The sequence below is a fragment of the Epinephelus fuscoguttatus genome, linkage group LG15 (genome assembly GCF_011397635.1).
Source record: "Epinephelus fuscoguttatus linkage group LG15, E.fuscoguttatus.final_Chr_v1".
In the NCBI taxonomy this organism is placed as follows: domain Eukaryota; kingdom Metazoa; phylum Chordata; class Actinopteri; order Perciformes; family Serranidae; genus Epinephelus; species Epinephelus fuscoguttatus.
The window spans coordinates 34969201-34995329 of NC_064766.1; the positions used below are offsets into that span (position 1 = coordinate 34969201).

Sequence of the window (26129 nt, forward strand, 5' to 3'; positions counted from 1 at the left end):
CATGTTGAATACAAAGCAACGGCATATCAGAGAAGTAAGACATCAGACAATAACCCAATCACCTATCCTCCTGTTATCTTAAGCTGTCTGAATTCCACTATTATGGGGGAACTGTGTGCTTGTGCGGCTGACAGACATAAAATAACCAGTAGGGGGGTTTGTTTTCTACCCTCCCAGTGTGCTCCGTGCCTGCCTTTGCGAGAGAAAGGACTAATGCTGGCATGGTACTGTATTAGGCACCCCCAGTAGAATAGTGGGTGAGCAGATCGCAAAGATGAATACAAAATACACACCTACACACTCTCAGCTCGTCTCTCTCCTTTGCAAATACACCGAAGCATCAAAATCACAAATCACATGCTTCTGATTGTTTATGCACAAACAGTGGGTCCCTGATAGAATTGCCTACCGGTCCTGATAGAATTGCCCACCGTGTTTAAATTCACCTGCGCCTAGAAGCGTGTCCCAAACAGAGAGGCGGTTTGGTTCCAGATCAATGAGTCTCTCTCCCACTGAAGACAACAGATAATGCAGTGTAATGAAAGAGCCGCCAAACGAGCTGAATAAATGAATGAATAAAGGAACGTGAGACCGGAATTCAGACGCCTACTTACTGCAGGCAAGAAAACCTGTTTTCCAATTGTCTGTTCTCTACAAATTATTCTGCCTGCATACAAATGACTACCAAAAGTAAAGACATTTTGAAAATGTGGAGGGTTAGTCTTACACCAGCACTCTTTGTTTAGGAATCTTGTGAAGAGCAAAGGAGAAATTTGGAATAATTTTGTGATGCACAATGTAATAAAATCAAATATCCATTTTTTCAGTTGATTTGACGTCATTAAATGCAGAGAGCATGACAGTATTTTACCAAATGTTGTATTCAGATCTCAGTCATCTGAACAGACTACTTAAGTGAGGAGGCACAATAAACAAACAAACAAATTAATGTACAGCAGCAATGTGGAGATTTTACTGTGGAATAATATTTGGAATTTTTTTAAGAGTTTGAATAAAATCTGTTTTGGTATTTAATATTTCAATCATCTATATATTTCCACTACTTCAAACGACCTCCATAAAGTACAGAGTGGTTTGAAGTGGAGAGATTCTGCTCCACAGGCATGCACACGTACTATATTATACCATTCACATGCATGGGGGAATGAGGATGATGGGTTTATAAATGCACAACACTGGGGATGCAGTTGGGGATGGTCAAAATATTAAAATAATTCCACCTATTTGGTGATGTGATCCAGATACTTGTGAGCCTGAATGAGACAGGGTCAAATATTTTATTACATATATCACATCAGTCCTGAGTATGTGATTCACCTTTTAAAAAACTATGAAAAGACTGTCTGAAATCTATTTAAAAAGATCAAATACTTGTGAAATTTGGTGAATTTTTCTAAACGATTTGTATATTGCATCGATGGCGGTCACACAAAATCATTCCCTCTAACATTTAAATCGCCCACCTTAAAGCCACATTGATTAAATTTATGCTACATCGTAGAAAACATATTTACATAGATATTACACAAGCACTGTTTTTATGACTTTGTTCCAGGAGTGCAACAGAGACCATAATGAATGAAATAAAAAGAGTTATCTCCTACCCAGCATGTGGTTGGCCACATGGACTTGAATGTCCCATTCGCTGTAGAACACCATCTGACATTTGATGCACTGGTATGTCTTCTTCTGAAAATTAGACAAAGAGATTAAGAATTATTCTGATCAACTTAAATTAAAAATGATCCTGAATACTAGAAATCACTTTGGTTTTAACACTTTAACATACCAACACCGAACAATGTGAATTATTCAAGCTCATTGGTGTGTGACAATACCTCTTCAGTTTGTGAGGGACTGGCTCTGGGCATGGGGGACACCTGTGGAGTCTTGAGCTGCCCGCCGTTGCTGTCCCCAGCCTGCTCCCGGTGCACTGTCTGGATGTGGTTTTGCAGTTCTGCTTCAGACTCAAACTTCACATTACAGCTGGAGCATCGTGTCTTGGCAGCGGATGATGAGGATGTGGAAGAGGATGAAGATGATGAAGAGACGGCTTTGCCTTTCCCGTCTCCAGGGCTGAGACTCTCCCCTTGGATCCACGTGGCTGTAGTTGTTGCTGGAGTGGTGGCTCCACCGTGCTGCTGCTGTTGCCTTCCTCCGTTCACCGTTGGACTGGAGCTCTTGGAGCCAGCTGCTGTCACGCAGGATGCACAGAGTCCGTAAGGCAGCCCGTTGATGTCCAGCTTCACCAGATCTTGTTTGGACCGGAAATCTTTTAGGCAAGAGGCGCACTTAAAAGGTTTTTGGGTGTGGTGTTGCTGCTGGTTGTGAGAGATGATATTGCTGCGGCCAGTGGGTTGGTGGTTGCCAGACATCGTGCCTGTCTTTTGCATGTGGAAGGTACCATGGATCTTGAGCTCCAATGTGGAGGTGACTGTCTGCATGCACACCACACAGCGGAAACCTGTCAGGGAGTTCCTCAGGTCAGGGTGCATCTGGCAATGTTCCAGGAAGTCCTCCTCACTTTGCAGTGGCATCTTACAAATGCGGCAGCTGCCTGTGTCCAGACTCTTGCTATGGGTGACCTTGTGCTCAGTCAGGGTGAGCAAGGAAGGGAAGCGCTCCCCACAGATAGGGCACATATAGTGTTTGACAGGCCCAAGGTGGGTCTGCATATGTTCCCTCAGCCCAGCCTCAGAGAAGAAGGTGCGAGAGCAGACATTGCACTTGTGGTTGCCCTTGATCATCTCAGCTTTCCTTTTCATCATGGCACTCTCACCTGGGCGTATATTGTGGTCCCTCAGCTGATGGTTAGTGAGGAGTGACTCCATGGTGTAGGATGCTCCACAGATGTCACACCCATACATGGGCTCTGCAGTGTCCACCTCCTCCTCACTTCCATCATGGCTATTCTGGGACTCCACCACAGATCCTACTGCTGTCCCTGGACCATGGCTGTTAGTCAGGAGACCATGTAGCTCGGCATCTTCTTTAGGCTGGCCATCCCCGCCACCTACAGTAGAGCCATTAGCACCACAGTTCTGTGCCTTTCCCTCAAACACACAGTGTTTCTCCCTCAAATGCTTCTCCAGAAGGACAATAGCATGAAAGGCCTTACTGCAGAAGCGACAGTTATACTTCTTGCTGTGGGTAGTGATGTGGCACTGCAGCTCCACCTCCGTGCCGAAGGACTCCCCACAAAAAATGCAGCGGTGGGCACGGCCCTGGTTTTCCAGGTGGCTGTGTTTGACATGTAGCTGTAGGTCAGTCTCATGCCTGAAGTCCCAGTTGCAGGAGGTGCAGCGATACACCTTTTTCTCATTGCTGTGCTTGACAGCCAGGTGGAGCTGGGTAGACACCTTTGAGTCAAACACCTCCTGACACAGAGTGCAGCGAAAGAATACAAAGGTATGCATGTCGAGAAGGTGCTTCTGCAGGTCATCCACCGAAGTGAACTGCTTGTCACAGCTCTCACAGATGTAATAAGTGGAGGTAATCGTAAAGTGAATTGTCACGTGCTTCAACAGGGACTCCTGGTTGGGGAACTCTTTGTTACACTGCGGGCAGGTGAGTTGAGGCTGCAGGCCATCCAGATGAGTTTTTAGGTGAGTCTGGAAAAGGTCTAGACTTGTATACTTGGCTCCACACTGGTTACATATGAACTCACTGGTAGTGCGTGAGGCTGAGCTGCCTTGTTTCAACATGGTCTGTTCCACAGAAATTGGAGACGAGGGGCTGAGAGTGCGCAGGGATTTCTTTCCATTGTTGATGTAGTTCAGTGCCAGTGGAATGTTCTTGTGATTCTCCTTGATGTGCTTGTTGAGCTTCAGAACACTGTTGAATATGGGGGAATTGGTGCAGTACGAGCAGGAGTACACCTCTACTATAGACTCCTTGGGGGTTACAGCCAAGGGGGAGTCAAAGCGCAGGCTTCCCCCATCACAGTGAGTCTGACGAACATGCTCCTCCAGGGTCGCCTCTGTCAGGAACCCCATGAAGCACTGGGGGCAGAAGAAGGCATTGCTCTCCTTTGCCACAGGGCTGGGAAAGCCGTGGGAGCAGCGAATGTGTTCCTGGAGGGCGTTGAGGTCACTCAATACCTCAGGGCAGAAGTTACACTGAAGGAGGGCATCAGGCAAGCTGGCTAACAGGGCAGCATGGTCTTCTGCATTGTGGACCTGCTTAAGATGTTCATTGAGATTTAGTAAAGAGGGCAGAACCTCCAAACAAAATTGGCATGTGTGAGCCTGCTCTGGTTTATCCAGATGCATTGTTCGCAGGTGGATCTGAAGCACAGCCAAACTGGAGAATACTTGCTTGTTGCAGTAGATGCAACTGTAGGAGACTTTAGGCTGTTTGGAGGAACGTCCTCCGATGTCTGATGTGTTCTGAGCAGCCCTCTTTCTCCGCCCCCTCGTCTTGGGCACAGGCGGTGCTGTCTCCACCATTGTGGAGCTGTCGACAGAGAGGTTTGAGTCAGGAGTGGTGCTGGAGACAGAGGTGTAACCCACAGTTAGCAAAGAAGGGCTGTTGCTATGGTTACTAGATTCGGGGAGCTGGTGGATGTCCATGTGAGCATAGAGGTCCTCGACAGACAGAAAGTGCTCGGAGCAGATAGCACAGGTGTGGCCCTTCCTGTCTCGGCTGTGGGCCTGGTCAATGTGGGTCAGCAGGGTGCCCTCATCACTGAAGGGCTCATGGCAGTAAATGCACTGCAGGGTAGCACCCAGGCCTCCATCCTCTGAAGGAGAGCACTCAGGGTGGCACTCGGCGATATGCCTCTGAAGCTCCTCTGGGACATCAAAGCCCTCCTCACAACGGCTGCACTTGCGAGTTTCTTTCAGTTTCCACTCATCAGCTCGAGAAAGGCTTGAGCTGCTGCCATCTTTGCCCCTTTCGTGTACTTGCATGTGGCCGTGGAGAGAGCTGGAAGAAAGGAAGCCTCGACGGCACACAGGGCACTTGTGGGGTTTGTTAGAGGCGTGAGTTTTCATGTGGATTTTGAGGTGATCGCTGCGGGAAAAGGCAGAGTCACACTCTCCACAGTGGTACTTCTTGTCACCGGTGTGTAGCTTCACGTGTCGATCTCGACTGCGCTTGTGCTTAAACAAGCGGCTGCAGAAGGTGCAGCTGAAAGGGAGTTTATCGCCGTGGCTCTGTTCGTGGCGCTTGAGGAAGCTTAAGCGGCTGAAGGACTTGTCACAGAACTGGCATGGGTACGGCAGGCCGGGGCCCCCTTCATCCTCCCCAAAATCATAGTCCTCGCAGTGTCCTGGAGAGGTCTGATCCTTACTGGAGGGAGATGATGCCGGCCAAGAACATGATGGGTCATCCTCAAGATCAGCACCGTCTGGAGAAGAAGACAGAGAGAAGGAAAAAGAGAAAAGAGGGTATGTGGGGTAAGTCAGAGGAAAAAAGATGGAGAGAGGAGGAGAGTGTGAGTCAGGGAGGTGTTTTGTAAGACTGTATTAGCAACTCATTCGTCTCACTCTTTTGAATACAAAAGGTGGGCCACCGTGGTGTTATTTGTCATAGTAATTATAAGGTTGTGGTGTATGAATTTAGAATTCTTTGCAACTTAGGCCATTTTTTTTTTCTTTCACAGGAAACAATACCTCTCCTTAGGTGTTATCTAAAAAGTTACACTTAAATATGCAATTTAAAGTATAATTAGAGAAGAGAATAAGTGGAAATACTTTTACCACAATTAACCTTGTATGTGGCCATGTAATGGCTTAGCCCACTGTGACTCAAAACACAATCTCTCTGACATTTAAAGCCAACACAAGACAATGGGTGTACTTTAGGATGTAAGCCCGGCATGAGGTAAATTAGAACATTTCTATTATTCCTGAACAATTACTAGAATATTTTTGAAAAACAAGAGCCCTTGAAATGACCTTAAGACAAGAGAGAGGAGAAAAAAAACAGGGAAAAGCAGTTCTCAAGAGTGAAAGAGAAGATTAAATGTGCAATTTAGACCGCAGCTATGCATAGCCTTTAGGAAGCCACTGCAAAACTGATGATTTTCATGAAACATAGGCCTTTCAGAACATCAGTCAATAGATATCAGATTATAGAATATGCATTATTATCATATTCGTCTGCTTGATCTGCGCTTAGCCGTGAGGCAACTGATACAGGATGGATGAATGTATCATGTGCTGATGCAGAGGGGGGGTAAGGAGGGGACTGGGAAACGGATAGGGGAAGACAACCGAATGGCTAACTCTTTCACTCAAGGACAAGCAGGTGCAGAGAGTGACCAGGGAACACCAGTCAACTGACAATGCAGCCCCCATTTGTTTTGCAATTACTTTAATGTGTCCCTTTTCAGATCGCTTCTTTGCCGACATTCCATTCCCCTGGTTCACTGTACAGTGATATGAATGGAAAACACATAGCACCACTTTCCACAAGTTCAAAAGGTTACAGACCACTTCTTCCCGCTGCCGAATTCTAAGTGCTGTGAACTTCCTTACCTAAATAAAACAACGTAATCCCAACCCCTTCAGAAAAAAAAACTGTGTCAAAAGGCCAAAACTTGGAATGGGAAAAACAAGAGGAAACTGCAAAGATTTATGAGAGGGACGAAGGAAAAGCACAAGCTCTTTCCAGGATCCAACCTCTGTACTCTCCTTCAGCTGACAAATCTAAGTCTCTCTCTCTCTCTCTCTCCCTCTCCCTCTCCCCCTTTCTGTTGTTTTTGCTGGGAGATCTGCCCTTTGTCAGGATATCATGCCCTCTCTGAGCACTTACCCCCATCAGGGCCTATCTTCAGGAAACAGATGGGGTCGGAGGCCATTCCCTTGCCCCTCCAAACTGCTGAAAGCGGCACATTGAGAGCCCACCTCCACACCGTGGCCCTCCCGGAAACCTCCCACCCCTGGCAAGGCGCCCACTCTGCACACACATCTCACTCAAGGAGCAAACCTTGCCTGATTTACTTGCTTTATCTCTCATACACGTCTCAATGTTTTCTCTCTCTCTCTCTCTCTCTCTCTGGTTTGAGGGAGGATGGGTGACTCAGTGCTATGCCCTCCTCCACAGAGGGGGCGGATCTGCCCTCACTCATACTGCCTCCCAGGGTATAGGAGAAGAAGACAGTGCAAGAAGAATGACCCCAGCCAATGCCTTACAGTCAAACATATTGGCTTGGAGACAATAGTATAAAACAAACAAATAAATGGGCCTGTATACAAGGCTAAATTAAATTCTACTGTCTTAAATGAGCATGTGTTTGCCTTGAGACATTAGGATGCTGTCAGGACAACCTCATACCATTTTTTTCTTTTTGGTTTGTTTACTTAATGTATATTATTTATTTAGTACCTTAGCTCCAATAACACACATACATGAAGCCATATCTGTGGGGACACGTGGGAGACGCAAACATTGCTTTAGTCCTACTAGCAGCTAACATGTTTAGATGGGCAAATTGCTATGTTAATATTAGGTCTGGGGAATCTTACAGAAGCTGCTGTACACTAAATTATTATTAAACTATTATTAATTTGCTACTACTAAAATGATTATTATACTGGTGTCATTTTAATATGCTGCATGTGTGTCAGAGTTTCTGAATTCAGCCGTAGGTGTAGATTTTAGGTAGAGACGCAGTGGACATGTCCCCATCAATACTGCTTTGGTAAAAGCATGAAAGTAGCAGATGAGTTTGATTTTGACAAAATTAAAGACATTTACACCATAAATTGATGCAGCAAAGCCACAAATTGGTGCATGAAATTCACCAGAGCATAGGAAATCAACTAGTTGATGCTAGGAATTTCCTTGCAGGCGACCCCCATCCTCTCATTTCATGTGTCACCCCAACATTAAAATGAAACCTATCAATGCTTTCAACAGTCCTTTGTCTCACTATGTTGACCATCAAAATGCCTGATTAAAAAGAAGAAGACTGCATCTGTTTCGAAGACATTCAGAGCTGAAACTGTCCATTTCGGGCACAACTGTCCTCCGTAGCGAGACTTACTATAGTTTTACTTTCTCACACACACACTCAGTAATATATACACAAGAGAGCACCAGTGCACACACTGCACACACACTGGCAGTAACAAACATATAGATGTGCAGACATACATGTACACATAGAAGACACAAATACAAGCGCAATGGCCGAAACAAGTGTGTGAACAACTGTAGATGAAAGAGCAATCTTCCTCAGGAGACCTCAAGAGGAAACAGAGAGAGAGACTTGTTTTTTTCCTTCTTCACCCAGACAAGAAATGCCCAGGCCTCAGCAGCAGCCTGAGTAAATAAAAGAGCGGGCCTTACTTCCCTGTCTCTCGGGCCGGGGGCCTGTGCACGCCAGCACTCTCTGTGCTGCTGCCAAAGGGGATGCTGGGGCCTGAAAAACTACACCCTGCAGCTGAAGGGCTGTCTTTGTTGGTCTGCCAAGGCCTTCCTGAGCATCCTCCAGCCAACAGCCTGTCACGTCCTGGGAGGAAGACCTCCATCTTAAGGCCTGTCCCTCTCTGGGAGTTCTGTCCCTACCCCCCCTCCTCCCTCTTTCTCTTTTAAATGTCTCCTATATGGAACAAAACAACCTCATTTGGAGAGCTCCTATAGGGGATGGCATAAAATGTGCCATAGCCATATTTACTACTAACATATAAAATCTGCCTCGGGCTGCAGCACATGAAAACTTTTTTGGGAATTTAAAGAGGAAAAAAAAGTGTAGCCTGTTAAGCTCAAGGAATCCTTTTGGTTAATAAAGACATTTTTAACACTTTTATACAAATTAGTGTTTCTTTTCTTTCTTTTACTGCAAAAGCAACCTCTAAAAATCCCCCTTCACACGCAAGTCTCAGTTTCCTCTAAGCCAGTCTGAACTGCTCTTTGTGCACCACTTCCTCTATGTTCATTTATAGCACCCTTTCCCAGAGTAAATACTCCTGTTCAAATAAAATCCTTAATGTTGGGAACAGGTAGGTTTGCCGTTTCTGCACACAGCGGCAGCAGCCTTCAAAACCCCCGAAGAATGTTTTGATTTATGCAATTAATGTATTTGAGAATTAGCAAGATATATGAATGTATTTCTAAGAGAGTAAGTCATTAATTTTCCTGATGACATTGTTTCCCTTTGGACTACAATACATATGGTGGAAAATATTGTCTCCAAATTTTAAATGCTAAATAATATGCATAATTTGAAAAGAATTAGTGTAATTTTATTCGTGGCGGACAGATAACACTCTGTCATAGTGTGAGCCGTGTGCAAGATTAGAGGGAATATGATTTTAGTGCTAATTCTTCACACTTGTTGCAAATGTGTGCAACACAAATGCATCTGAGAGTTTGGTTTGTGGAGCAATTTCTTTAGTAATGGAATTAGAGAAAACCTTAATACCTACTTTTCTCTGATTTCGTGCCACAAATGAAAAAGACAGACAAAAGAGGTGGAATTAATTCTCCTCTTGAATGTAATGGGGATGTGGTGGAGGAAATACAAAGCTTAAAACAGAAATGGTCTTTTGCCAAAATACCATATTTGCACAGTGAAGGACGTAAGTTTTGTTTCAGGGTTGACCACCAGAATATTTTGAGCATCAAACACTTAATTTCCTGCATTCAGGTGAATTTCTATGCACCAATTTGGACCTTTTCTGCATCAGTTTATGATGTAAATGCCTTTAATTCTGTCAAAATAAAAGTTTTACTAGGGGGGACAAATGCACAGGTTCTAAATTTGAGGTTGACAAAATCTACTCCGGTGTGTTCAGTGCTTAGCAGGGGTATTTTGTGAATTTCTAACTCAGACACAGCTCTATCTTGCCATTTTAAAATGTTGTAAAATGTCTTTACAACCACCAGCTCTACACACTGATATCCTCAAACCAAAATAAAAGAATTTCCATTGCAGTATAAATTTTAGATTCTTAAGATGTTCTGTGAAGTTTTTATTTCAGCTGGACTGCCTTGGCTTTTTATTTTTTTTTTAATTGTAAGGAAACACTTACATAAATAAATAAAGTTTTATTTTCATCATTATTTACTTAGTTACTTTATTTCTTATCAGATATTTTGACATTTGTTAGCAGGTTTTGCCCTGAGCTCACTCAAACACACACAGAGCCTCTTAAACAGACATTTGTTATTCTATTGTTTTTTATTTAGTAATACACCCTCCTGAAACCTTTCAGGGACCATGGTTTGGGAATTACTCACTGCTGGTGCCCAGACCTTTCGTGTCTGAGGTCCTGGAAGCAGTTCAAGATGGCTTATCACTGCCTGACAGCAACAGAGTACACCTCTTCTATTTAGGAAGCCAAACTCTTATCCAGGTCCAGGACCTTATCTTATCAGAAAAGTGTTTTTGCTATCACTCATCTGCCACTTCTATAGCAGAGCTAGACTTTGTTCAAAAGCCATTCTAGTGAAGCAAAGCATGGCCATGCTTTCAGCCGCCAAACCTTATCTTCCAGTGTGTTGTACCAGAGATCTGTACGTAGTGGTTGTCATAAGAGATGTGTTTGTGTGAGTGTATTTGTGGCACATTGGGGATTGGGGATTCAATGAATAAACAAAAAGCTGACAACTTGTCTGATGTAACACCGTGACCCCACTTCATATTCAGAGAGGGGATCTTTTTACAGTTACTGGGAAAAGTAGTGAGCCTCTCCCATGAGACAATGCATGTGTCATCTCAACGCTTTTCCTGTTCTGATGCCCAAATAGCAATGTGTGTCTGAACAACACACTATCATGTACGGCCCTGTTTGTGACACAACCACTTAAGATCTAATAGAGGAGGTGGTGAGAGAATTTTTTACATTAGCTAAGCCTCCAATCTCTCTGACTGAGAGAGAGAGAGGGGGAGAGAAAGAGAGAGAGAGGGGTGGTCGATTTTTTGGGACTAATTCCAGTCAGATGAACGAATCACTCAGTTGATTCAGGACCGAGAGCTCAGAGGACGCAGAGCTGTTGGAAGAGGCCCAGGGCTGGGCTTTACTCACAGTAGTCCTGCTACATCCCTGTTTTAAGACATCAAATCCAGTCAAAATGAAACACTGATAATTCCCAGTAGCTGTCAACAAAAGTGCCAGGTGGCTAGACGTGGCTTTTTGCACCGTGCAGCTGATTAACACACACAAATACGCACAAGTAGAGGTATTTAAAGGAGCAGCTATTTGCTGCTCAACCTCAGACATAGTGTTGTCTGTGCGTGTGTGGGTGTGTTGTGTGTATACTAAGCCTGTCTCCCTCTTTTCCTCTTTTTTTCCTTAGCAAACACAATATATTTTTTACACATCACTGAGAAATGTCAGGTCCCCCCACCCCCCCTTGCTACAGATCAATCAAATCCACTATGCTACAGGATGAGAAGGAGGGGTTGTGACTGTGAGGAGCAACGAACAAGGATGCTATCTTTTACCGAACAAGGTAGCAAAACAGTAGATGAAATAAGGATTCACTTCCCGGGGTTTCATCAGTGCCATAGCATCGAGTTACTCTGGCCTAACATCATGTACACAACGCATTTCCACACACATTCTCTTGAAGGAGAAATGCACACACCCCCAAAACTGCAGTCAATGGGGATTTTTTTCACACAGGGCCTGACACAAAGAGCTGGAACATCAAGCGCTGTCCTGACTCTGTGGTCTGGGTGTCCATTATTCTGGCCCTCATGGCTCTGTCTCTCAACCATGGGGAAGCGGCAAACTGTCAACTACTTTGTCCACATTACCCACGTCCCCCAGCTCAGACAGGAGCACTTGGTCACTGTCCCAGAAATCACAGTGCCCCAGTGGCGTCCCAGGAAAGTTAGACAAATGGGAGGCCAGAGGAGGAAAAGTAGGGCGGCCAGTCATCCTTTACTAGGCTTTTTCTTTCCATGATAGTGAGACACAATGAAAAGTGGAATTCCATTACTTATCGCAGAGATGTGTCCCTGCTACACTGATGTCTTTCCACCAACACGGACAAACTGAAATCAATACTAATGATGACAATCAATAATAATGTTTCTTGAGATAATGCCGTGCCTCTAAAATGACAGAGGATGTTTGTGCTTTGGGCAGGGTCTGCCTCTTTTTTTCCTCCTGTGAAAATCTGCATCATGTAACAATCCATAACCGCAGTGTTTGAACTTTGAGCATGACTTACTGCCGATTAACAGATTTCTTATCCTCCATAACAACTGCATACCATTACAACATATGAATGCCACACAGTGGATGACCAGACCTTTAACGATGCTGTTAATCAAATATTTGACTGTTTTAGAAATATCAACATTTCATTTGAACAAAGGCATCAAAAATGGTGGATTGTACAACTTGTATGGAGGTTGTCTTGTGTCATTATGTTTGGCAGTGGTCAGTTTTTACTGCCTGCATGCCTTAAGGTAAGAATCTCTTACAGTAGCGTAATGATAACCATAATTGGCTTATATAATGATAAGTCAAGCTTTGGACTGTTAATTAGCCTGATAAGGTTGAGTTGTTTTGATTTAGCGACTGCTAGTCATCACTATTTGGAGGTAACGTTTGGTGTTAACAAGACAATCTCACTCCCAACTCGTCAAATACTGATACTGATACTTGATCAGTGACCCTACATGTCAAACTATGACGTTCGAGCTACCCCTCCTGCGTCAGTTTTGGATGCTCAGGGATGGGGTGTTGATTTACAGTTGTAACGTGCATTGTGTCTTTTTAAAATAAACTTCCATTTTCACAGGGAATGTACAGTTTCTGCTTGATAATACATACAGTCCCTATTCGAAATAAAATTAACGTAAGTCATTTACCTATGAGCAACAAATGCATGGGGTTAGGTTAAGAAAAGACGTCATGGTTTGCCTTAAAATAAGTATTTTTGTTGCATATGTGACATACGTCTTATTATGTCTGGTGAAGTACCTCACTAGCGTAGCACATATTGAATAACTCGATTGACTCTTGGTTTCAATCAGAAAACAACCAGCAGTTTTAGAGGTGAAAGTCCAGACCCATCCTCCACATGTGTGGACTTTCTCGCTGTCTATTCTATGCTAGTTGCTCAGGGGGTCAAAATATGCCGCCACCTGGTTTATCTCATACCACCGCTAAATGGTACCTCAGTGCGCCTGTATCAGTATTTGACGTGTTGGGAGTGAGACCAGGTTTTGTTAACATTCTTTCCATGGCGTCTGATGTTCGCTAGCGTACCTGTTATTTCAAATTCCTCTTGTATAACATTACTGATGTTAGCACTCTGGGACTATTTGATTAACGTGACTAATGCTAGCATTTGTCCGACGATAACAAAAGTTGAGCTTCTCATCCAAAGTGCCAGCTAACATAATGTCATGTTAGCCCCTGTTGGTTTCAGTGTCTGTATGCTAAAGTAATAAAAGCAAAGCTAATACTGTCATAACCACAGTGTGATTAAACAATTTGCTTATGGATTTGTTTTGGAACATGAGACTAATTCTTCAGACAACAGTGTATTCATTTAGCTAAACTAGACCTACGTTACTTATGATGAAGCTTAACGGAAAGCTTGTCACAGTAGCCTTATTGAAAGGGGGGAATGCCAAGCTCAGTTAAAACAACAAAGGCTGAACTGAAATTACTCTTTTCTTTTAGTTGTAGTGGTTGTAAAATCAATTTATAGACATCACACAAGCATCATTTAATTGGACAAACAGCAGTTCCAACAGCTGCAAAGAGCAAAAACCACATTATTCTTTATCACCTTTTCACCCCTGTTGCTGTTTTGTTGTGTATTTCTCTTGTAGGAGAAACAAGTGTTAAGTCAGGGCCGGGCAAAGTCACCGAGGCAGGGTTAACAAGAAATTAAACTGTCAAGAGTGTTTCATTTTGCTGCTTTTAAAATTAAATCTTTTTTCCTCAAAAGAGGAAAAAAAAGCAAGACAAGAGAAGGGAGACATTTAATTACACCATTATTCAAGAAAGGTGACTTTGGGGTTCATAATAGGTTACTACTCAGAGTGCAGTGGGTGGGCTCCTGGGCTAATGTTGAAATCTTATTGTTTCGGTTGAATTTGACTTGATTTGAAGTGTTTGAAATATTAAAAGTGAATCATACTGGAACCAAAATACACTTCACAGCGTGCATTTCATTACCTCTGTGATGCTGGATATAGTGTTTTTACATTACAAATAAATGTATGTTAATTGGATTCTGACTATCACTGCAGCAAAACTACAATTCAAACAAGCAGAGTAATTTAAATGGTCAGTATGTTTTACAGTATTTATTCATAAGTTTAAAACAGGCAGATAAATTGGCGATGAGCAGTAAGACCTAAAGGCGCTGCAATGCAAGATGGTGAGAGGATGTGTTTAGGATGTAGGTGGAGCAGTTTGTGTGTGGGAGAGCGGTGGTGGTTATGGTGTCATCTCCTGTAGAAGCGAGCTGCAGGTGGTGTGGAGAGGAAGGACAGTTGACCACTTCAGGTAGGGCTAGAGCACAAACAGGAAGGAGACTGTTCCCCAGGTCTTGGCTGGACCTGCAGCCACAGTGAGCCTCCCAGGGGGAGAAAGGAGGATGACAATCTGTCCCCCAGCATGCCCCTTCACCGCCTGCCTCACTGCACTGGCTCTAAGGGAGTGCTGGGCCAGGCGGGACTGGGCTGGGCTGGGCTTCAATCGGCAGGGGAGCCTCTGTGTGTGTGTGTGTGTGTGTGTGTGTGTGTGTGTGTGTGTGTGTGTATGTGTGCTGCTCCCTCAACACTGCGGCAGACCAGGCGCAGGACCCAGCGGACAGTCAGCTAGCCAGTCAGTCAGTCAGCCACTGTGAGAGATGCTGCAGCACTGTGCTGTACTGTGCTACAACTCTATTAATATTTCCTCACTGCGCAAGAGTTTACTTGGATGCTCTTTTATTTGCCTCCGCTCTTAGTTACTCACAGAAATTTGATTTATGTGATCAGCTTGGAGAAGAAAAAAATTGTTGTGCGCACAGAAATATGCTGAGTTACTGTATGGTTGCTTCATTAAAATAGGGTTTGCTCTGCAAGTTTCAAGAGGCGCTATCCATTACTTAAAACCACGCACAGCACACACTGAATTCGGAAAATAGGGTCTAATTCTTTTTAATCAAACACCTCGTTGTGACCCATAAAACTTGGGCTGGACTTCAACTAACAATTATTTCACTTCTTAAGGATAACTTCAGACACTTGGATCTATGTTTCAGTGCACTTGGAATATTTTTTAAAAGGGGGCAGTTATTCTGCCAAATGTCCATAAAAAAGTCTTATATCAACACCTCTTTTTTATTTCGACAGAGGACGAGGAGAACGGAATGCATATGGACAAACAACCCCAGATGCATGTGTTAGCTTAGCATTAGCATTTATCAGAAAAGCCTAACCCTGCCTCCTGACCCATGACCTTTGGTTCCCCTGTTTAATACACTGTGGCTCTATTTGATATCTCCTCAACGCCATCCCAGCTTGTCAGTGGTAAAACAACTGGAGACAGCCCAGGAGGGAGAAGAAAACATGCATCTTGGAGAGGAGAGCGGGAGGGGGAAGAAAAAAAAAAAACAAGCATCAACTCAAGCAAGACGATGTATTTTCATGCATCCCTGTCTTAAATGTCAAGATTTCTTAACCCTCAGTGACTGCAGCGCTGACACCTCTCCAAGGTTCAACAGAAACCGCATTCATTAATAATTAGCTCAGCTGCGAGAACAGGGAGTGAGACCGAGAATGAAAAGAGCAAGCAAGACGGCTAAAATTTAAACTTCTTGTCCTTTCCCGAGAGACTCAAATTTCACTACAAGTTTTTTTTCCTCATTCTTCTTCATTTCTTGTTTTCCTGGTGTGTTGGCCAGAATCCCGCAGGCGGCCCATGAACGAGCGATGCAGACGTCGCATCAGCCTCGCTACTCCCTCCTCTCCTTAATCATGGCTCTAATACCCTCCAGATGAATAAACATCTTCATCCCCTCTCCGTTAAAGCCAGAAGGCTCCTCCACTCTCGAATCCAAGAAAGGCAGAAAGAAAGAGAGAAAGAAATGGAGAGTTGAAGAAGGAGCACAGGAAAAGGATGACAGATGGAAGGGTGGATCAATGTCGAAATGAACCAACAGCAAAGTAACAAAGCCACGGCAAGATTTTCTGGTTCTTCCCATAATTCGTCTGATCTATTTCCCCCTTGACACAATTATCACAGTCCTCCTAATTATTTTTTCCCCTCTTTTAACAGATTTCTAATGTCAGGCTGTGTTTTTTATGATCATGTTTGTAAAGTGGAGGTTTTTGCGAGCTGTTGTGCAACCTTGTCGCCTCAGACTGTGTCCACAGACTTGCACAGGAAGGGGGAAGGGGGCGGAGAGGGAGGAGGCGGGTGGGGGGGGTTGTCTCTGGAGAATGGGCCAGGCCCCAGACCAGCACTTCCCTGGCCCAGTTACTGTGCCAGAATACTCATGACATGTGTGTACAGTATGTGAGCGCAAATGGCAGACAGATTTAGGGGTTTGCTTTGTTTCCCCTTCTATTGTTTTCTGCCGGTATCCAGGCAGCTCATCATCATATCTTAATACTACTAAGCATTATGAAAGCACGCGCACACAAACATGCACACCCCTCACTGAATGAGGCAGTTCCTCCGCTGCCCTCGCCCTCATCTTCATTTGCAGAACAGGGCTGGAATATGAGGCCTGAATACAACCAGACAAATGACTACAGGGCATTTTACTTATTCATTCATCACTTCACATTGATTTATTCCTGTTTATCTATTTATCAGCTGAAAAAAAAACTTTTCCCCTGGATTGTTTTGCTTAAAGTTTGCATGCTGAGGTACTTAGTGGAAAACTTTCAGGGTCACTGTAGAAAAATCCCTAAAAGAGATTACTGAGGTTCATCTTACCCTTGAATACCCTCCTCTCACTCTAACACCTCAATGGATACTTCTCCTCTCCCTATTTACACCCGGCCCAGCACTCCTTGGCTTAGTAACCATTTACTTAGTTACACACCACCACCTGGGAGGCTATTTATGTCTCTCTCTGGAGAGGAACTTGGTCTGACTGCCAACCAACACCCCCATATGAATTATCATCCATTCAACACAAGTAAACTTGAAGAAAAACGTCAGATGCTCATTATGACTTTGGAATCTGCTTATACAATATTAAGTGAATAAATCAAATATTAGAAGTGATAATAAAAAGACTGCAGTATGTTAAATCTTTTAGGGGTTTTTTGTGGATGACTTTTTCTTACATGCAACTCTCCCGCAGTAACAAGGAGTTTTCCCTCTTATATGCGGTAATCTCACGTCTATCTGAATATGCAGCTCACTGTGATGAACCCATTTCAAGGATCATCATTCCAGAGAGTGAATGTAATAGTCCCCCAATATCAGTTATCACTGACAGCAACATCCATATCAGCTAATTACTTTTCATTGGGCTTGTAGACGAGAGGACATCAGCCTTTATCTGTATATGAAAGGAGAAGACATTACTATTATGCTATTACGATGAAAGAGCTGGTGTTACCGTACCACTAATACAGAAACGGCATACAATGAGGTTGTAATAAAAACCTGTGTCACTCCTTCTGTGGCTATCTAACATGGCTACTTTAAATATCAAGAGAATATAACCAATAAGGTGACCTTTAATTACATTTGGCATGCAAATAAGTTGACGAGTCAGGGAGAGAGTGTGAGAAATACATGTTCTAAGATTACCATTGGAGGACTGATGACACACACATAACACATAGAGCCCTACTCGCCTGGTAACAGGATCCATGCAGCTTTTTTTTTTTTCTATAACCAGCATATATCCAGCACAAACAGAGGAAGCCGATAGGTCAGAGCAGTGCTTTCTCCCTTGCTTAATTTGTATTTTCCTTAGCGTTCTTTGGGTTAGTGAGGTGACTGTCATCTTCCGTGGCGGTTCATTGTCTGAGGGAGGAGTTGGAGTTGGGGAATATAATCCCACGCACTATGCATACAGCAGGGAGGAAATATGGGCACAGAGGTGGCGCACGACCCCCTGGGTAATTTGTAAAACATGAGCCATGGCACCCGAGCGCCATGCTGATGCTAGGGTCAGGTGACTCAGTCACAGGTGCACCATGGGAGGATCTCTTGTGAGGAGGCACACCTCCCACAACAGAGCATGGTGGGCAACACAATGTTTTCTAAACATGGAACTCTCTAGGAAGTTGCCTCGGTCTTTATTTTTAGGAGTGTACAGAACACTGAGAATGTAGCAGAGGTGGTAGCAAGATTGTTTTTCATATTTTTGTTTTCTAGAGCTACTTAGCCGCGTGATCAGCTCACATCTGCAACCAAAAGTGTTACATCAATAGATCCCTGAGACACTCAGATTTAGGGAACATAATAGCACAAGCACACAGCACATATTATACATGCCTGAGCCCACACATGTCGCTTTAATAAGAAGTCTTGATTAGGATTCGGCAGACATAACATCCCGCATGCACGGTCTCTGCTTTGCTAGGCCTCAGATAACCTTTATCCTATAGGGTTTAATTAATGTCAGCCAGTCTACTCTGCCTTTCAGAAGGAAACGACTTATTCCTCTGCCCTCATGAAGCTCAAATCCCTCTGTTTCACTGGTGAGGCCGGCTGCCTTGTTTATCCCAACTACAGGTACTGCTCCCTATTAAGGCCAGCACTTGTTACAGGGAAAAGGTTGAATTATTTACCAACAGTAGACGGGGAGGAAGAGAGGGAGAAAGAAGCAGAGAGAGAAGCATTTCATACATGGGGTGAGATTTTTATGTTGTCTATTTTTTTTTTTTTTGAGGTTATGAACAAGGTGAGATTAATGATCCATGGACATTAGATACAGGTGCTGATTACTAAGGAATAAGGGCAACCTCGCATACAGTAAGTAGAAGATACAGCCATACAGGGATGGGTAATTACCCCCAAAACATTAGGCATCAAATCTCTTTGATTAAAAACACCTCACAGCTCGTGCTTAAAAAGCAGGTTGTTTTATATATTTGGTCATGTGTAAATAGATGAATGTGTTTTGTTAAATAGATACCAAGGGTGCCTGTGCGCACTCTTCACCCAGGGCAAACTGTCTGCATTCTATCTGCATCTCAGCCTCTCCGCACAATACAACAAAACATACAGAAAACAAAAGGGAGCACAGAGGGGGAGAACGAAGAGACAGACCAAACAATAAACTCAACCACAAGAGACAGAGTTTGACTTTGTGTGTATGTGTGTGTGCGTGTGTGTATCGAGGAGGGAGACAGAAAGGGAGTGGAGAGGACGAGGGAGATGAAGACAAATGCAAAAAGGGAGAGAGACAGAGGGCGGCAGAGAAAACGAAAGACAGAGGGAGAAATCAAATTTGCAAGAACATAACAAAAAGCTGTATCTCCGACAAAAGAGAACACACAAGGGTATTTGTCTAGCTGTCTGCACCAGCAGGATCCTCTGAAAGTTTATTAAACTAGAACCCTTCAAGAGAAGGCAGAGAGTAGTAAACTATACTACTGGGGAGGAAAAGAGAGAGGGAGAGGGAACGGGAGCGAGGGGGGGTTGAAAAAGAAAAAAGCTTGCTTTTCAGCCTCTGTCTCAGAAATTCTTTTATTTCAGCCATGCATTAAGTAACCTCCCCACTGAGTTCTGCTCCCCTTCCTGGTGTGGATAAAGCCGTCCCTCGGGGGAGCCGCTGGTAATTTCCAGCTTCGCCAGAAACTCAGGTATTAGAAAAGACCGCTTGGGGACCTGCCACAATATACCTTCACAATTTCATACGCTCTGAAAAAGAGGGAGCCCCTCCCTCCCAGCCCACCCCCACCCTCCCAGTAAACCCCCTCGAGGGTCCCCAGTTCAAATTTCTGAAGTGCAGACAACGGGTGTATGTATGGGGGAGGGGAGGGTGGTGGTGGGGGGCCCGTGGGACTGAGCACCAGCAATAGAAAATCCACTGCATAGAGGAGAAAAAAGCATTTCCTCTCTGGTCTGGCAGGAGTGCCTTTTTTCCCCTGGCTCCCACCAGAGGCTTTTTACAAAACATGTGTTGCTGACATGTTGACAGATTGCTCAGTGAAGTGTTAGGCGCATGCACACGGCTGGCCATTTAGGGGGACATGGCTTCCTACCCAACATCCTCTACCTGAGGCACCATGTTTTATACATCATCCCCCAAAGAAAAAAAGGAAACAATAAAAGGTAAGGGAGTTGCTTCCTTTGTGAGGAAAGCAGAATATCAGAGAGCAGAGAGAGACTGCGTATAATGCTGCCTTAGCTGAACTGCGGCGATGGGGAGGAGCGACGGAAGTGAGAATAAGGGAGGGAAATGGTTTCAGGCAGGAAAGGAGATAAAGCAGAGAGGTGGGAAAAGGCGCTTGAGGATGCATGGTATGCTTATGTGCAGCAGGTGAGCCTGTCAAATCAATAAGGAGCCAAAAAGACCCCCTCTTTGTCTTCCTGTGCTGAAGCCACCAATAGCAGGCGGGAGGATGGAATCTGATCAAAGGCCAGCTTCCAGATCCAACTTTTGCTCCTATCAGGGTATCGACAGCACACGTCTTAATCGCCCTGCGGCTCCAAAAGTGCTGCCGTGGCAACAGGATGGAAATGGGGATCATAATGTATTCATGGTGCCGGCGACCTGGGGGCTGCGGAGCGCGCTCTCTGGGGACCGCACTTTACCCAGAGCCAGACGTGTCTGGGCAAAATCACTCCACACAAGACAGCAGCAGAATACTGAGGAGCCATGACAGGATGGAGGGAGGGAGGGAGGGAGAAAGAGAAAGAGGGGAGGCAGCAGAGAGAGGGAGCTATGGATAGAAATGGAAGATGATAATAGAAAACAAAGACAGAGGGGTTAGGACGTTAGAGGTAAACAACGGCCTCTGAGTTTACAGTAAAGGAAGGAGGAAAGGTTGTATTACTCCAGGACTGAACAGAAACTTCAAAACACAAAAGATCTGAGGCTCGAGGAGGAAAAAAACAGGATGTGGTTGGTGGAAAGGGGCTTGCTGGGATGAGTGGCTCTACCTTGAGAAGCCTGATGCTGCTTGACCAGGTGGGTGGTTGGCTGGGAAATAAATTGCAGGGGAAATTGGTCCAGATTATCAGGGCCACGAAGAGACATGGCCCTTTGGCCACGGGCAAGGATGGATAAATGGCTGGATGAGTAAATGAACAGAGCGATAGAGAGGGGGGAAGATTGATGGCTGAGCAGATGGATGGTTCAGTTGGATTGAGAGTCCAGATCCCCACCACCCCCCATGATCACCCATCCTATCTGCTCCTGAAAAAATAAATGCTTACATTGGAGATTCATCTTGCTGTTTTTTTCCAGGCTGAATGTAATGTGCTCTCTGACCCTCTCCACCCTAACGATCTCCCCCTTCTCCTCACACACACACACACACACACACACATACACGCACAAACGCATACGTGTTCCCAAGCTCACACACACCCACAAAAAAGCTCACGCGCACAAACAAACAAACAAACAAACAAACACAAAGCTATAGCCTGACCTGCTTTTCCTCAACAGGAGGGCAGCTACAACAGGCACCATGCCAGGTAAACATCCTCAAGCCTTGTGCACTCACTGCAGAGGGTAAAGCTCAATGCTGGAAACACACTCTAAAATACGAGGAATAGTCAATTATGTTTAGGACTGGGAAGACATTCTTAGAATATATATTCCTCTTACATGGCCCTCCTGCTGTATTTAGAAATAAAAAAAAAATATATATATTAAAAAAAGACACAACTTTTGCTGCATTTTATATCAAGGTTCCTTCTGTAACAGAAAGTCATAACACTCCCCCCTAGAGGTGATGATTCAAATGCATTAAGTCTCCAAAAATGAGAGGATTCACCTGCAGACTGCGGTGCGTCCTACTGCACTAACTATCCTCCACACGTAGTACACCCTCAGGCATTCAACCTAGGGCCACAGACAGCTCCCCTGTCTGTCTTTCCTCCTTTCCTTTAGCTGACAGGTTCTTCTGACTGCTAAGCTCCAACACGGACCTCTGTGTTTGAGATGACTGTGCAGAACAATCAAGGGAGAGACAGAGAGAAAAGAAAGCCAGAGAAGGCATGATGAAGAGTCGGCGAGAGAGAGGAGTGCGGGCGGAGAAGAGGTAGAGAGAAACAAGGACGTCAACAACTTGTTCTCACAGAGAGATGACCCCTGGCCATCCCGAGGCATCTGGTTTATCTAGCTGTCTGGGTAAGCCACGCACACACCTAATGACTCCAGCCTGGTCCATGTCCCATAGGTTTTTTTATCCCGGATTACGGATGGGGAATGACAATGGGCTGGTAAACTACTGTGCCTCACGTCTAGGAGCTCATATCAGACAAGGAGTTCTCCATGATGAAAAGACCGGGGTGAGCTGAGAGCAAGGTTCAAAGTTACCGAGAAGTTATGGCATTAGTTTCTGAATTCTGTTTACAATATAATGTAAGATTAATGTCTCCTGATGATACACCAAGCTGTCGGTTGGCCGTCGGTGAGAGTCCATCACCATAATTTTCGCAGTGTGTCCTGCACCGTTGGCACTAGTTGGCCTTTGACTGCTGTTTTTTGGCCGATTCAGCATGTTGAATCAGTGTCAGAGCCAACAGACCCAAATGGTGAGAGAAATCCCTTCGATTGGAAGTTCAGCTCAGTGCACAAAGACAGAAACGGAATTGAGGAATGCAAACAAACGGCTGCAGTCAAGAGGGCGTGAGATCGAAATAAACTTGTTAAATAAGGTAAGATTAATTTTTTTTTAGCCTTTGAGCGCCTTCCTAGCAAAAGTTTCAAATCGTTCATAATTCTATATAAAACACACGGTAACAATTCTTTGTTCTTTCAAAATTGGGTTGTGTTGTTCTTCCAGTTTCTCTTCTTTAATGACGAATACAGACTACAGACACCTAGCATAGAGAGTTATTTCCTCTCAAATAGGCACAGAAATATGCTAGTTGGCCACTGGTTGTAGTCTTCACAGTGTGTTCAACTGCAACTTTATGTCCAAGACACATGCGATGTAAGGCGACGTAACAGTCGGCCTTCATTGCCACTAGTTCTTTGATGTTGGTTTGGTGTGTCTGGGCCTTTAGGTTTACGACAACTATATTTTTAATGGTGTAATATTGCTGATTTGTATGCATCATAAATAGTGTATGACATCTCAAACTGAAGGTCAAATATACCCATAACTCTGAGCATAATGTCTGGAGCCAATATGGAGATGTAGTTTGGACTCTAACCTCCCTCTTTTTTTCCCCCTCATGTTGCATGGCGCTGCTCAACAGACCTCAATCTACTTCTGTGGTGGAGATTAGTAATCATCTAGGGTCTTCATATTGATGGCCAGGCTCAGCTTGTTTGCATATTTACTGGCCTCAGAGCCCAGTCGCCTGAGGTGAGAAGCAAATTACATTTCTGCTTACCCCCACGCTCACAACTCTCTCACACTCTTTCGATTTCAATCCCTCGTTTTCGCCTCGTTTTTTTTTCCCCTTTCCCAACCTCGTTTCTCTTAACATGCTGATCAGTCATCTTGCAGTAAGCATCCTTGCCTGCCCTGGTTGCATCCGAATAGCAGTCTCATTTGGCTAACATCATCACAGCGTAATCTTGTTGGAGAGAGCAATCAGTTTACTTTGGAATTAGGTATTCCGTTGGCGGGCCCGGAGAGAGGGAAGGCTCACAGGGTTTAAAGGATGCAAACGAAAGCATGCTCTCCAGAATACAGTCTTGAGCCTGATTGGGTGATAACAACCCACACAGGCTCCATGTGAGAGTAATGAATGGCCAATGGGAGGCCTGAATAATAATGCAATTGGATTAAAATCCAATCACACGATGGTTTTGTCTGTTGACTTTGTTTGTGGGGTATGTTCTACAAACCAAGTTCATGATGAGAAAGATGCATCATGCTTTGACTGGGGGCACATAATGTCCTAATATACAGATTACCACTCTGTTTACTACGGCCCAATCTCTCTTGGCTGTCAGTCAGTCCTGGAGGATTCTGTTGATCTGATTTGTGTGTGCATGCGTTGCATATAGAATGAGCTTGATAACATGATGAAGTGATAGTAACAGTTGCATGTTCTTTGCCGTCTTAAATCAGTAGCTTACTTAGAGAATGGCTACCACAGGTGGCGAGTTACTATTCAATCAGGGATTTTAATGTCTCGGTTTATCGCAGAGACATGTACCAAGCTGGCACACTCTGCAGCCTTGCGCAGAATCCCAGCCACTCGTTGGGAGGCCATCTCTTAGGAGAGGCTCTCTGATCAAATCGATTGACTCCTCCAGGATGATCGATCAGCCAGGCAGGTTGGAGGTGGAATAGATTAGATGACCTTTACATTCTCAGCGGTGATGGGACCCCCCACTGTCCACTGCTCTTAACATTAAGAGGACATCTCTGTGTTACCTGACAGCATGGCTTTACTGTCAAACCATTACATTCTGTACCGACACACAATGTTCCCTCTGCCAAAGCATAGTCCAGCTGGTGGCCTTGGAGACCTTAAACGACACCCATCCTGCCCATAAAACTAAATTTATGAACCCACCTTCCAGTCCGAAAATGGCAATTAGCACTAAGGAACAAATGTGTTACTTCACATGATATTTGAGAATCCCTGTCCTTGTGGGTGGCTGAACTCCCCATATCCTGAAATATAGGAGTGGCTGTTCCACGGAGCCCTATAGCAGCCCCCACCCAAACACTACCCCCTGGCCAACAAAAACAACCCCTGGGAGGGGTAGAGAAGAGGGGGGAAATGTTGAGTCGGTGATAGTGTAGCCCCAAAGTTCCTAAACCGCAGTGGCTAGCAGGATGCCGTCACAGCTGGCTCCGCTCCTTCCTGTGGGCCTGCTCCATGGAGCTCAGCCTGCTGGGAGACATAAACCTGTCGGACTGGTCACTCTTTCCACCGCCCTCCATCTCCCTCCTTCCTCTCCTCCCATTACTGGCGAGTTTGGCAAAAGCCATCTAAGGAAAAAGCCCTTTGGGGATCAATGTGCAGAACATTTCCACGCAGACATAAGCTAAATCCTATGACCTTTTCATTAGGGAGTATTGACATGATTCAAAAAGCCCATGGATGTTTCTTTAATGCGTCTGAGAACGAGGTACGTTTTGGTTGGTGAACTTTTCTTTGTCTCTGAGCCATGTTACATCCTGTCAACTCCTGGTGTAAATTATCGCAGGGAAACATGCCACTGAAAACCTCTTTGGCATTTCATATGCTAATACTGAGTGTTAATTACAAACACTCCCGTTTGTTCACGTTAGACACTTCACACGATTGTTTATAAAGTCAAACTAGAGCAAGGTAACACTCATTTGCCACATAACACACCAGACACCTGTTATGCTGCCATTTGATCAAAGGATATTGGATTACTACAAACTAAAGTGTAAAAAAAACTCAGCATAACAGTGTATTTTACTACTTAAAAGGTACAAATAAACCAAACCTTGCACACCAGATTGTACCTTGCAGATTCAGAGAAAAGACAGAAAGAAAAAAAAAAAAAATCAACATTTCACTAAGCATTTGTTAGAAACCCGAGCCCAGAATGTCCACAAAGTTTTTAAAATACATTTTTGCCTTTTCTTTGTGCCTAGTTATGTTTCTCTGTATCTGCTTCATCATTATTCTGGTGAGCAGTCCCACGTTTGAAAGAGAAAAAAGAAAATCATTTGAATTCTGGGGACCCAGAGGAGAGTGAGCAAAACCCAGAGGTAAGATCCAAGCTCGCTCTCCGTGCCCTTCCGTTGGCTGCCTACCTGGTAAACATCTCCACAAGCTCCTTGCTTTCAAAACACGTCAACCGGTGCCTATGTACTTTAGACTGGCCGGCCAAGCAGGAATTGAGACTTTATTTGTTTTTTACTTTTTCCTGTCTCTCTTCCGAGCCACCGCACATAACCTGTCTGGCATTAATGATGTTGTTAATAAAATGCGGCTGGTCTGTGGGTGGATTTGCCTGGCAGGCCTGGTGCCTGTCCTTCTCAGAGATAAGCCCACTGCTGGCCTTATCTACCTCCCACAGCCCCACCCAGCAGTGCCGTGCACTGGACACACAACCAGTCAACTCATCACTGGCTAATTACCACCTCTGACTGCCTT

General features: G+C 44.5%; 1 protein-coding gene across 5 annotated transcripts in view; it reads right to left on the reverse strand.

The window, feature by feature from the left end:
- Positions 1-26129, reverse strand: part of LOC125901890 (zinc finger protein 521-like) — a 98180-nt gene that overhangs the window by 50120 nt on the left and 21931 nt on the right. For 4 of the 5 annotated variants that reach the window (XM_049597889.1, XM_049597888.1, XM_049597886.1 and 1 more), the window contains exons 4-5: positions 1860-5371; positions 1626-1710 (exon numbers count right to left, since the gene is read on the reverse strand). In XM_049597889.1, coding sequence (XP_049453846.1) covers positions 1626-1710; positions 1860-5015 — 3241 coding nt within the window. In that variant the 5' untranslated portion in view covers positions 5016-5371. The remainder of the gene's footprint in view (positions 1-1625; positions 1711-1859; positions 5372-26129) is intronic. The other variant, XM_049597887.1, reaches the window with a different exon arrangement.